We start from the raw sequence: 13,061 nt of genomic DNA, 5'->3' as shown, positions 1-13,061 counted from the left end.
GTATGTATGTGGTTGCGTGTGTATATTGTGTCAACTGCAGGAAATAACACACTCACGCCGCACAGCTGAGTAACTGTAGATAAGTGTATTGGACGCCTGAAGGCGAATGCAGTGCGAAAAGTGCCATTGCGATTGCAATGAAAGTCACGTATGTAACAAGAGCGATGGCTTACAGCTTTTAGCTGCGAAAAAGAGCCTTTGCTTGGCCAGGCTGTACCTGTATGTTGTTGTTGTTATTGTGAACCTGTTCGCCGTGCAACCCACACACATTACTAGGTCGCCAGTCATTCACACAATTCATTTGGTTCGATTTTTGCCAGTCAAAAGCCGTTAGCTCGTGAAATATTCCACACCGCTGTGCATTCCTGAAATTCGGAATTCATTGGGCCTACGTGCATAATATACATATACTTACATTCATACTCGTATGCGTGTATGAGTAGGTATAAGTTGCGATTTTTGAAATTATCATTTCGAGTGGGTTTATGAAAAATATGTCAATTTCAGCAGCAGGTTCTTGACAGACAGCTGGGTACGGACATTTTCGAAAGCTTTGTGGGAAAACTTGAGTATGTAGACTAAGTTTTACACGTTAACCACAAATATGTTTTGAGTTTGGCAAGGATTTGAACGATCTTGATAGTGACAGTGTTATGTGTGAAATTTCAAATTGAGGATTAAAGCAAGACAACTTTTAAAACTGTAAAGGGACTATTGAGCTCTTCCTAACAGTGTGTCACAAAAAATTATTTTAATTATTTTCGTTTAAATAAATCTTTATTAAATATTTTTGTTGTAACGGGTACCTAATCCCCGTTAGGTTGGTAAGGATCAGATTAGTTGTCATTCCACGGTAGTATGTATGTGTTTCGACAGGGTCGGACCTAAGAGAGAAGGGTGTCATATGAGCAGTTTGACGTCATCGACGTACTACTACCAGAGATGACCTACTGATGCTCCTAGGAAGCGGTTCCGCTCCAAGCTGGTGAGTGCAGGGGTGATTTCTGCGAAAACATTCCAGCAGGAACTAATTGGAGAGGAGTTAATTTGCTCCTTAACTGGAAGCATACGGGCTTCACTATGTAGGTGCTCGATGGGATCAAGAGGCATCTTGTCGTAGTCCGGAGTGCGATAATCGCGGTCGTATGAGGAGTGAAAGACCACATACCTCGAAAGTCACACCTAAAATTGTAAGGTTATTGACAGTCGGGTTATTGACAGTCGGGATCTTAACGCTATCAACTGCAATGTTAAGGTCAAGTCTGTACTCCTTCTTCTAGTTTGTAAATATGGTTGCTGAGGATTTAGTGGGGTAGAGAGTGCAGCGAAAAAGGTCGGAGAGATAGCGGTTTATGTTTGAGCACATGCCATCGATTCCATTGTCCGACGTCATTATCGTACAATCATTAGCGTACGAGGTGATAAAAATTCCCTCTGGTGATTGCGGGAGTTTCGAGTTGCAGAAGTTAAACAATAACGGGAAGAGTATACCACCCTCTGGAACCCCTTGTTTAATCCTTCTCAGTTTTGAGTTTTTACCTCGAAATATTATGGATTATTGACGATAGTCAGGTAATTCATAGTCGACCTCTTCAGTTCAGTAGAGTAGTTCACGACCCCGAATATAATTTACATTTTCAAATGATATATAGAGTATATAAATTATATATGTATATCACCCAGTTGGAGATATCGGTAGACTTAACGCACTCCTATTAACGATAAATACAGAGGAAAGACCATCTTTCATTTCCGCAAAAAAATAACAATGTGAAAAGTTTTGTTTGTAAAGTGAATTCGACGGCAATCCGTCTTAAACAGCATTAAACATGTTGGTTTGTAGATTTCTCAAATGAACAATTTTATTGATTCCTCGATAGTATAGTGGTTAATATACCCGCCAATATTTCATGGAATCATTCCTTTGTTTATGTACACATTATTATTGACGCCAAGAGTTAGAACCAATCAAGCGTTGTCAGTATTGTTGAAAGCCAATAATTAATTGATACTCGTTTATATGACGTGCCTCACCCTTAAGTGTTTAATATTAATAGCGCGCGAAACTCATTGCCACCCACATGTCTTAAGCTGGTTTACGAATCGTAAGACAATCTGCTTTGCATGCTCACAACGTGCAATTTGAAATCTTATTTACAGCTAAGCTTTTCAGCGCAGCATATTATATTTCTTTACTTGATTTATCTGCCTCGCTTCCAATTAAATCATTTGCCATTTTAATGTGCTTCGTTCACATAGCCATAAAATACAGCGACTAGTCGATCGATCACAAACACCTACACAAAAATGTGGAAAGCGTGATAAAACCAGCGCTGCAAGCTTTTCACTTATGGCTCGACTCTTCTACGCCAACTCGTCGTCGTCTGCTTATGCTACTTTGTTGTATTATTAGTAAATAGTGTAGCCATTTAAAAACTGGACTTACCGGCACGAAATGTGGCAAGTTATCCAATACTTGCAACTTATCGATACGTTGTTTTATGCGCTCGCGATGGTGTGGATTTTTTATGCCGATCGCTGTCAAATCTTCGGGGGTCATTCGTGCAATAGTCGGCAAATCGTAACCGGCCGATATAAACAATTGTGCATACTCCTCACACTTCATCTCCATTAGCCAATCGATGATGAGTTCATCGTTACGTTGCCGATCGACACTACCAATCGAACATGAACTCACCGAACTGCAACGTGGCGATGAAAGTGCACCGCCCGCACTACCGCGTATCGATGCACCCGACACACCAGTCAAATACGATGAGGCACGACCCGAATCCAAGCTAGCTGTAGAGTGTCGCGAACCAGAACCAGCTGAGCCCGACGACGAACCGGGCGAATCGCGCCCTGGCGATTGTGTCAAATCGATACCCTGATCCTCTTGCAGCGCTAATTGTTGATGATAGTAAACGGCCGCTTTGTGTGTGAGCGGTTCGCGTAGTGTGGCGCAAAACACGGGCGGTGGACATGGCACTATTGTGGGTGGACAACCGCTGAGCAGCGGATTAGTTGCGGTGGATAAAAGTGTTGTGCCACCAGTGGCTACTTGATTAGCTGCTTGTTGTTTGCCAGCTGCAGCAGTGCCGGCAGAGGAGCCCGACGATTGTGATGTGCCTGATGTGGACATGACTGTAGCGTATTCGCTTATTTCATCTACGTGGAAAGAAAGTTAAGAGTAAATAAAGAAAATCAATCACAATGAGACATTGCAAACAAAGTATGACAAATATTGCGGAATGGCTTGCAACCATATACACACACGCATGCATGCGCACATGACGCATACGCACCTTTCATGCGCAATGCTACCGATGGCTCACGTGGCAAATTGAAACCGCCCTCCTCCAAGGATGGCGACGATACCATGCTACTCATTATAATGCCATCATCCAGCTGTTTGCCAGCTGCACTCGAAATACTGCCACCTAAACGGTATAATGGTATTTGCTGTTGTTGCGGTGCGGGATCTCCGGGTAGCGCAGGTGGTGGTACCTTTTTAGCTTGTGCGTGCGGCTTCAATGATCGATGCATTGCAATGACAACAACACCGTATGGCGTACGGCTGAAACCAGCTGGTTGCTATGATGCGTACGCGCGTTGACTGTAGCGGATTCTGTAAAGAGAAAGGGAGAGGAAGTGAAGATAATAGAGTTAGTTAACGTTTTCAATGTTTTAAAGGTTATGTTTTGTTTAAAATACCATTTGAATGAAGAAACATCTGTTGGAAAGGTGTTTTTTAAATGTAAAGCGACTCACATTTGTTGCACAGACACTTTTTGTAATTTTAATTGCTCTATTGCTGAGTTAATTTTTTTTTAATTGGGAGTAGGAGATTGGAACACGATTCTGAAAGCAAAGTTATGGCGTAGAAAAAAGTGTGTTTGTAAAATTGGCATGATATCACTTTGAGTACTTTCGACTAAAGCGGGAACGACCTAAAAATGTAGGATACAACCAGTTGAGAGCCGATTTGTCTAACGATTTCAACTGCGAGTAGAGTCGGATACACTAAGCCATAATAGGCGTGCGCTATTGTCCAAGTTGAGCCAATCAATTCTGATGTACGCGGCACCAATATTTTAAAGGTTTTAGGGACCAGCAAAAAACGTATGCTAAGAAAGCGAAGTTTGCAATGTGGGCCACCAGAGGCAATGGCCATGGAACTCAAAGGAGTATACGACAGGTCCACAAGACTGAGCAAGCGATTATCGGTGGAGGAGCAGAAGGATGAGAGGCAAAAAAGCCTCAATGAATGGTTAAAACGATGGGATGCAGCTACAACAGGGTGATGGACCCACAGGCTAATTAAAAACATGGTTAAATAGGAAAAATGGAGAAACAAATTTTTACAAGATGCAGTTTTTGACGGGGCACAGGTGTATTTGAGAGTATCTCTACAAATATGGCCATGACGACTGGATGAATTGTTCCTTCTACGACAGCATCGGAGAAAACGCGCTGCACATCTTCAGCCGGAGGTATGAAAAGGAGAGAGTCGATATAGAGAAATTGACAAAGGAACGAGTGACAACGGATAACATTGTGCGGTTTATGACTGAATCGAAACTAGTATTAGATAGCGTGAGAGCGTGGTGTGCTATAGTTCTAAAAGAGCTAAGAAGAAAAGAGGGGCAACGTGGCTAACATATTTGGGGTCTCATACCGGGTACAAAAACTAATCGCTATAACTACATATATGTTTATCAAGATAATGTGGTTGCATATTAAAGCTCACTTATGTGAGTGAAGCCACTTTTAACTTCCTTATAATCAAGCGGCTAATATTTTTGGTGATTCTTCGATAGTATTGTGGTAAGTATTCGATTTCGTAAGTCTGCCGATTGTAATATTTTCTAACGGAAGCTCAGTTATTAAAATCACATTGAAATTTATAGTAATTCCTCGATAGTATAGCGGTAAGTATCCAACGTGTAGCTTTGGTTAGTTTTCAGCTAGTTAGTATACACCGATTGTAGTTTTGAGAAAGCGCAGCTGCTCTATTATTTACAGATTGTATTAGAAAATAAACAGAAATAAAGCCAATACAAACAAATTCACAGAAATCACTTACAGCAAAACAAATAGTATACGAAACGCCTACACATTCACCTCACTCAGTTAGGGGTGAATAAGGGGCCGTGGTTAAAAACAAAAGCATGAAATAATTGACTGTGAAGGAAAAAAGTTCAACCAAAATTTATACAACAAAATTAAACGCCCGCACATCAGAGCTGCTATTCGAGTGCGGTCCTGAAATTTGATATCGCCTACAATAATACACAAACAAAATTTTGTTTAAATAAAAAATGGAAGGAAGAGCTTCGTGTCCGTTAAATACGCGGCCACTTGACGAGTAGGCGGGCTAGTATGTTTTCTTTCCACGAAAATGCATTTTTATGGCGAGTGCGAGTACTGAGTGTATCGGGAGAGGGTAATGTCAATACACTCCAACGTAGTGGAAGTCGTTGCAATAACGGTATACCTACATATTTATATCGTTTTGTAGTAGAACGACCAATGATAATTACGTTCACGATGACGATGGCTATGACGTTGACATGCTGACGAATATTTAATACGAAAAACTTCGGCTTAGTGGGTGTCAGGTGTTGGGCTGACTATGTATGCGTGCGTATTAATAAAATTGTAAAAGGTCATATTACGATTTCATTCACAAAAACACAAACAAAAGTCGGTTATAATATTGCCAACACGACGAATGTTGCCGACCAACGAACGCAAGCTGCCGATTAACACGCGCAGAGGCAAGGAGCGTAGGCGAATGCAAATGAACGAGCGAGCTACTGCAACAAAGTGTCACAAGATGCGTTTAGTGTTGTTGTTTTCGGCTTATTGAAAGGGCGAGCGCATATTTGGTTGTGGTTAGAAAAAATCTGCTGAACCAAACTCTCCTTACTGCTTACTGGAATTGAAATGCTGATAAGCAAAAAAAAATTAATACCGAACAAAGAAAATAAACTAGAGCAACTGCTCCGCGTACACATAGAGAGGAAAGCCGCAACAAATTCGCTTATGGCCCACTGCTTGATTGCGCCACGCAAACGCCGTCGTGACGCCTTGGTGAGCGTAGCATGCATGCACTTGGTAGTGCTGAGAATGCAATCACGAATCATGTATCACGTAGTCGTCTCATAGCCGTTGCGCCCAAATTAATATTGCGGTACAAACGACAGCAAGTGAACGTGTGACACGATGTTGGCCAACGGCTCGTGTGTATATGGAAATGACTTTTGAATGCATAATCACGATGTCTAGCGACAATGCCGGCGGCGTTTTATGCGCCGGGGTACTGAAGCATGTCATACCTTTTAATATGTTTATACTGAACGGAGAGCATACAAATTTGTACAAACATACTGGCGACATATGTACGCTGTGAAAGCCATATTAAAATTCGGTGTGGAAATTTATTTCTAAATGCAGTAAATGCAATACTGCACAGCATGACACACGTGGGCGAGCGATACGGCGCGCATGTGATGGCAAGAATTGTGCAGCAACAAAAGCTGTCAAAAGCAAAGGTATTAAAGAGTACAAAAAACGCCAAAGTAGGCACACTCGAAAACCGAATTGCATTTGGAAGAGAGATTGAGAGAAGCGCAAGCGCGCGCCAATGTAAGAGTATGCCATATAAAGGAGAATGAGCGAATTAGACAGCCACAAACTACCTACACTCATTTATATAAGTAAAGGTATTTCTGTAAAAACGAAAATTGCTTTTATTTGTTGGTATCTGTGTGCATATGTATGTCACTAAGTGCACAATAAATTGTACCGGTTTTTTACGATTTCATCTCCTCGTAAATGCCAACACTAATCGACTGCTACAAATTTCAATCAACTGATTTTATGCCTCATGATCAATGCGTCAGCAACAATTTTCTCCGAAAAGCGGGTAATGTGGAAAGCGCATAAATATGTACATAACTAAACACGCACATCGTACATACATACATACGTAGATACATTATGTACAAAATAGATAACTATGCAACGAAATTGTCAAAGAAATCAGAATTGTCAAATATTTGTACCGCAATGACAAATTGACCGCTCAAACAAAAGGTAGAGAGTTGGAGAAAACAACTGTTGAAATTGAACTTTGGAGACGCGTGTCTTATTGTTGTATGAGATTTTCAAGTGACAGGTGGTAAGGAGTGTATGCCATTAACACTTTGTAGAAAGTAACAAGCTAGCTGTAACTGAAAAAATAATAAAAAATATACATCACAGTTGTTTTTTGAAAGAACACAAAAGCTCTTGGAAGCCAAATAGAATACATATGTATGTATGTATGTGTTGAAATAACAAGCAAAGCAACGAACTAAAGACGAATTGACGTTGATATCTTAGCAAGATATTTTGTTGAGCTTTCCCTTTAAATACCATAAATAAGTCAATATATTTTTCGTGACAAAAATACACTAAGAGGTAGACAGAATTTTATATATTTTTTACATCTTCTTAAAGTATAATATCTTACAAAAACTCTTTGAAAGTTTTAAGTAAACCCCGAGAAATACCTTTCCAGTTATTCGATAATTAGCAAAGGGTTATCGGGCATATGGAAGTTTCGTGTAAAACTTCGAATGCGTTTTCCTCAAAACTATGTTTAATAAACTGGTGACCACTATAGCTCGAAACCGCTGGGTAGATTTCAATGAAACCAGTGTAAACATAACTCCAGGAGGCCGATGGAAGGAGCAAGAGTCTGTTTCTTTCTAGAATATGGTCGGACGAAAGCGTGCCCTACGATTTTAATTTAAGTGTGCTTTACCCAATCCACAAAAAGGGAGACCCAACAATCTGCGCCAACTACCGTGGGAGCAGCCTCCTCAATATCGGCAATAAGGTCCTATCGAGCATATTGTGTGAGAGATTAAAGCCGTCAACAAAACTGGTTGGACTTTATCAGTGTGGCTTTAGGCCTGGAAAATCAACAACTGACGAGATATGCTTAACAAGATTTAAGTGAGGGCCTTGGGCAGGCGATTTTGTTCGAAAAATTCTTTCGCAACTCGACTTGTACTCGTCTGTTCCGGGTTATTGTGCTGCTGGTATATCTTGTGAGCCTATTTTTTGATCTGTGGGCTCTAAATTTGTACTCAGCATTTGTAAGTAGAACTCTCCCGTCATTTAGCCGCCGACTATTACCAGAATTGATAGACTACTGCAGCTAAAACAACACCAAATATTACCTCCATTTCCACTTCTAAACTTTATGGTGCACTTACTTTAGAACCTCTTATGACTCTTTCGCCTAATTTTTTCTCTGCCTTTAGCATTTTTTAATTCGAGTTTGCTCTCATTACTTAAAATTACTTTTTTCCGAAAACTTGGCGCCATTTGATAGTATTTTTTTTTGCAAATTCCAATCGCGCTTTCAAGTTGTTTTTTGCTGATGAAAGGTTTTTTGATCTTGTAGGAGCTGGAATAGCCATCTTCTGAATTGTTCGCTAAGAAAAATTAATTTGAAAGATCTGATGAATAAATCGAGATAAATAGTCAGGTCTTTTTTAACTTATTGAATTATGCTAGTCTATCCGGGAGCAGTGGTTGCCCTTGGTCCACCATTTTTCTTGTAATTTTTGATTACTTTTAGATAGTGGCCTTGTTATGTATGTATATTAAAATATAAAACAACTAAAATCCTCGGACTTAAAATTGCTCGTATTGCCAAATAGTGAAGAACTTTTGCCACTTGTGGTAACACGACACAACTCGCGTTGAATCCACAAACCGGCAGTGATGAATTCGCAACACAATCAAGTGTAAAGGAAGTGAGAGCGACAGGTGAATTGAAAATAACTGGAGCACCTGGACGCAGACGAAGCGATGAAACTGCGGTGAAGCTCTAGAGAAATGCAGCAACAGAAAATAAATAGCAACCCGTTGCTCCTTGCTGGGTAAGTCGGGCAAGACACAATGAAAAGGAGCTGCAAAGGTAATAAAAAAACAACAAGGAGTATGAAATGCGAGAAGAGTGAACGAAAGAGTAGGTGCAAAAAACACGGCGCAGGAAGACGAAGCAATGATTCCAACAAAAGGAGAACAGCCACAACTACATGCGCCGGTACATACGTACATATGGAGCGGAGCAGCAAAAAACGGGAAATGCCGAAAGGAAAACATAATAAAAATGTGAAAAACGAGTACAGGAGTAAAGTAGCGGAGTCATAATAACATATACGGCACCAAAGGAATGTATAAAAACGGAAATTCGGAAGTGAAACACCGGCCGGAACAAGGATAATGGTAGTAAAATAGTAAAAGGATATGAGTATGAAAACTAGAGTAATAATATTTTAGTTGAACCAGTTGGAAGAAAAAGTAAGAACCGAAAAAAAGGTGTAACACAAAAGGGTGAAGGTGATTAAGAAGGAACGGGAAATAAGTGACGCTAGAGTATAGTAGAGCAAGCTAGATTTGGCGAGATTTAGTGCAGGAAACACCAGTGTTAAGTGAGTGTTGAGAGAAAAACTGTATATTTAGTAGACAAAAATTCGTGCAAACGATACTGTAATTTACAGTGAAGGTACACGGATATATTTACAGCTATTTTGATGCTTTTATAGCGTCTCAAATCGGATGCTGAACAGTAAATGATGACGCCAGCTTAGACATGGCACACAAAAGAAACTTTGAAAGAATTCTATTTTATGATATGCCTACTGGTTTAATGCTGCTGGCCAAAAGCGCTAAAATATCTATAATAAAGCTGCAACAACAACTAAAAATATATATAATAATAACTGTCTAACAATACACTAACAACAGCCAACAAAAAATAAGAGTACATGCAACAAAAGCAAAATCACAATAATGACCAGTGTTGCACAATTAGGCAGCCGAGCTGACAGTGAAGATAACGCTACGAAATGCAACAGTAAAAAAGAAAAAAAAAATCACACAATAACACAATAGGCGTAACAATACAAAAGTGTCTGTCATGCAAAAGTTTGCATAAACAAACTGAGCGAATCAAGCAACCAACACGCCAGCGCCAACAGGAACAGGACTTAACGAAGGCATGTAGGCAAACGTCGAAGCGGCGAGAGTAGCCCGTAGTAGGCCAAACTGTTGTTACAGTGGTGAGAAAAGAATTAGGCGCATTAAAATATGAAAGCTCGCACGCTTAAAACACTGGAGACGTGTCTTCCGTCTATCACAACATAAGCGATCTTGTTGGTGGCTTTTCGATCCGGAGATAGCCAGGTAGTTTGGCGAATTTTTCTTTGCTGGAATCTAGTACTACAGATAACCATATTTCGGACACCGGCGAAGTTGAGCAGCCTCAACCCATTTGGGGATATTTCCTCGTGAAGGCTGAATTTACCCACAGTTGTGCCAAAGATACCTTCTTTGCCCACCCTGGCGTTAAAGTTTTTGACATCGTGGCAGGGGCACCTTTCATAGGCGCGCTCTAAGCGCTCATAGAAAGCATCTTTGGTCACATCGTTCTTCTTTTCGATCGGGGCGTAGGCGCAAATCAGCAATATGTTGAAAAACTTCGACTTTTAAGGCGGTTTGTGGCTAGACGTTCATCCACCGGAGTGAATGACAGTATTCTTCGACGGAGTCTCTCTCCCACCACGAATCCCACACCGAACTTGAGTTTTTTTTATATGGACATGTAGTAAATGCCACAAGGACCCTACTCGTCTCAGTCCTTGTCCCGTCCATCGCATTTTTTGGACGGCGGCACCTTCCCAGTTAAGGGACGGGACATTCCATGTGCATGCCCTCAAATCGTAATCCTAATCCTTTGCCATGGCCATCATCAAAAGACGGCTCTCTCATCCGAGGCTGTTTTTTACTGTTCATTGGGGGAGTTTTTTACGTGGCGGGCCCCAAAACCAGCGCACATCCCTGTGGAGTGGACGTTTCGCCTGCTCACTTTGGCTCTCCTTCAAAAGGATATCCTTTGACTACCCAGAGGATTTTGGTCAAAGACCGGAAGTCGTGAGCTGCTTGAGCCATATGTAAAAAAATCGTTTCTGGCCACTCCGAAGTGAATGGCGAACAGAGAATTTCCTCACTTACGTGAACTTCATGACTCCGTCCATAGTGAATATATCAATTGATTTTTTTAACAATTATGTACTAAACACACTCGAAATTCGAACGTCTTAACTAAAATCCTACCGTAAAACGACTAAGTCTCTATTTGTAGACCGAAACTAGAACGCATAGTTTGAAATGAAACAGCAGCCCGGTACAAAAAATAACTGTTAAAATTCACATAATAGAGTGACCATTCACATACCTACATATATATAAATATTTTTACTCGCCACTGTATCTTTACACTCAGTCAAATGCCCCTAGACCGAGACACTTTGACCCCAAGCATAGAGAAAGGAACTAGTCGCTCACACATACAAACAAACAAAAATCTATTTCCCCTGCCACTAAATACAGATTTTTATGTTGTGGCATGAAATATGGCATTATGCTGCATATTGCCTTGGCGTTCACTGGCACACTGCTGGGTTTAGGGTTGGGGCGTTGTGGGTTGGTGTGTGCTGCATCATATAAAATAGTTTAGCGGTTGGTGCTAGCGAGCTGCTGGGCATTGGGTGTTGGGTGGTAGTAAATATACACACACATGTACATATGTATATAGTGAATTGATGTCGTATTGTTGTTGGTGTTGCGTCCAATGCCGCCGGCATTACTCCCAACACAAACAGAAATACATTTAGTACACAAACAAAAATGCAATAACAACAAAGTCGGCTTGTATAACATTAACTTGGTAGTAACGCTGTATAGTACACCATATATGGTATTGTATATACATACATACAGCCATATGTATATGGTGGGGGGGTGCATGGCACTAAAACATGAGTTGTAATGTTGTTGAACCGGCTTTTCTGCTTGGCCGTTGGAGAAATAAGAAGACGACGATGATGATGATGAAGTATGCGTTACTACTTACATAAGTACATACGCGTATATGTATATATTTATATACACATGTATGTGAATACATATGTATATAATGTAAACAGAGTTGTGCCAAGAAAAGGACGTCGCAGCTGAAGGGATTCTTTCTCATTTGCGATTTCTGTAAAATTTGTTGTCACAGCATAAGACTTTTTTCTCTCTGCAGTGCATTGCTGTTGTTGTTGGATGGCAGTGCATTAAATTGCAATACAACTGCTGATGTCAGCAATGGTTAATGAGTTTTATACACAAACAAAACATGCATCGATACATAAATATTTTTATACACACCAACATGCTTATACGGACATGTATGTATGTATATACATATAAACACGATATACATATGTATGTATACACGACTGTAACTATGACTGCCATTTAGCAAAGTGTTAAATTTTATAGCGTGGACACATAAATGCAAAGATTTAATCGCTTTTGTGTGTCAATACAAAGGGAGAGTGAGTCCAAACTAAAAAGAGAAATTATCTTTATTAGAACAACACTTCGGGCGTAGTTTTAATTGATTTTTCTTAATTAATTTTATGCAATATTAAATGGAAGAGAGAAGCATAGCTTCAAAATGAGGATGAGCATTGGACCACCACGAATATGCTAAGGAATGAGAAAGCAGGTTCGACGATTGGCATCCGGTGACATAAGTAATTTATACATGTAGACACCACAGCTCGGTCTTCGAACCAAATCTCAATAATTATTATAAAGCAGGGAATTACTGAAATTGAGGGGACCATGCCGAAGAAAACATCGCTTCAATAAATAATTTTGATACTAACCACGCTTTGATTTAGATTTTGCACTTTTCACATACATATGTATATCTCTGTGATCTAAATAGCATATGCAAGCTTCTTCTTCCTTATTGGTGCGGCAGTCGTTTTTCCTTTTCGCTGTTTGGAGAATCCAAGTGTAGTCAGGTCCTCACCACCTGCTCTTTTTAACGGAATAGAAACTTGTACAAAATGCCAACGACATTTTCGTGGAACTAAGCATTTCTTTCTGATTCTGAACATACTATATATGTAGCTTCATTCTAACGGATCAAAAGTAGA

At 40.2% G+C, this 13,061-nt stretch overlaps 1 protein-coding gene across 6 annotated transcripts in view; it reads right to left on the bottom strand.

The window, feature by feature from the left end:
• LOC120771596 overlaps positions 1–13,061 on the bottom strand; it is a 60,140-nt gene that overhangs the window by 27,256 nt on the left and 19,823 nt on the right. For all 6 annotated transcript variants that reach the window (XM_040099668.1, XM_040099669.1, XM_040099671.1 and 3 more), the window contains 2 exons: positions 3,306–3,628; positions 2,447–3,168 (listed from right to left, as the gene is read on the bottom strand). In XM_040099668.1, the coding sequence (XP_039955602.1) occupies positions 2,447–3,168; positions 3,306–3,546 (963 nt within the window). In that variant the 5' untranslated portion in view covers positions 3,547–3,628. The remainder of the gene's footprint in view (positions 1–2,446; positions 3,169–3,305; positions 3,629–13,061) is intronic.

This window comes from Bactrocera tryoni, chromosome 3, assembly GCF_016617805.1.
Source record: "Bactrocera tryoni isolate S06 chromosome 3, CSIRO_BtryS06_freeze2, whole genome shotgun sequence".
Classification (NCBI taxonomy): Eukaryota; Metazoa; Arthropoda; class Insecta; order Diptera; family Tephritidae; genus Bactrocera; species Bactrocera tryoni.
This window is presented reverse-complemented; position numbering and strand designations above follow the sequence as displayed.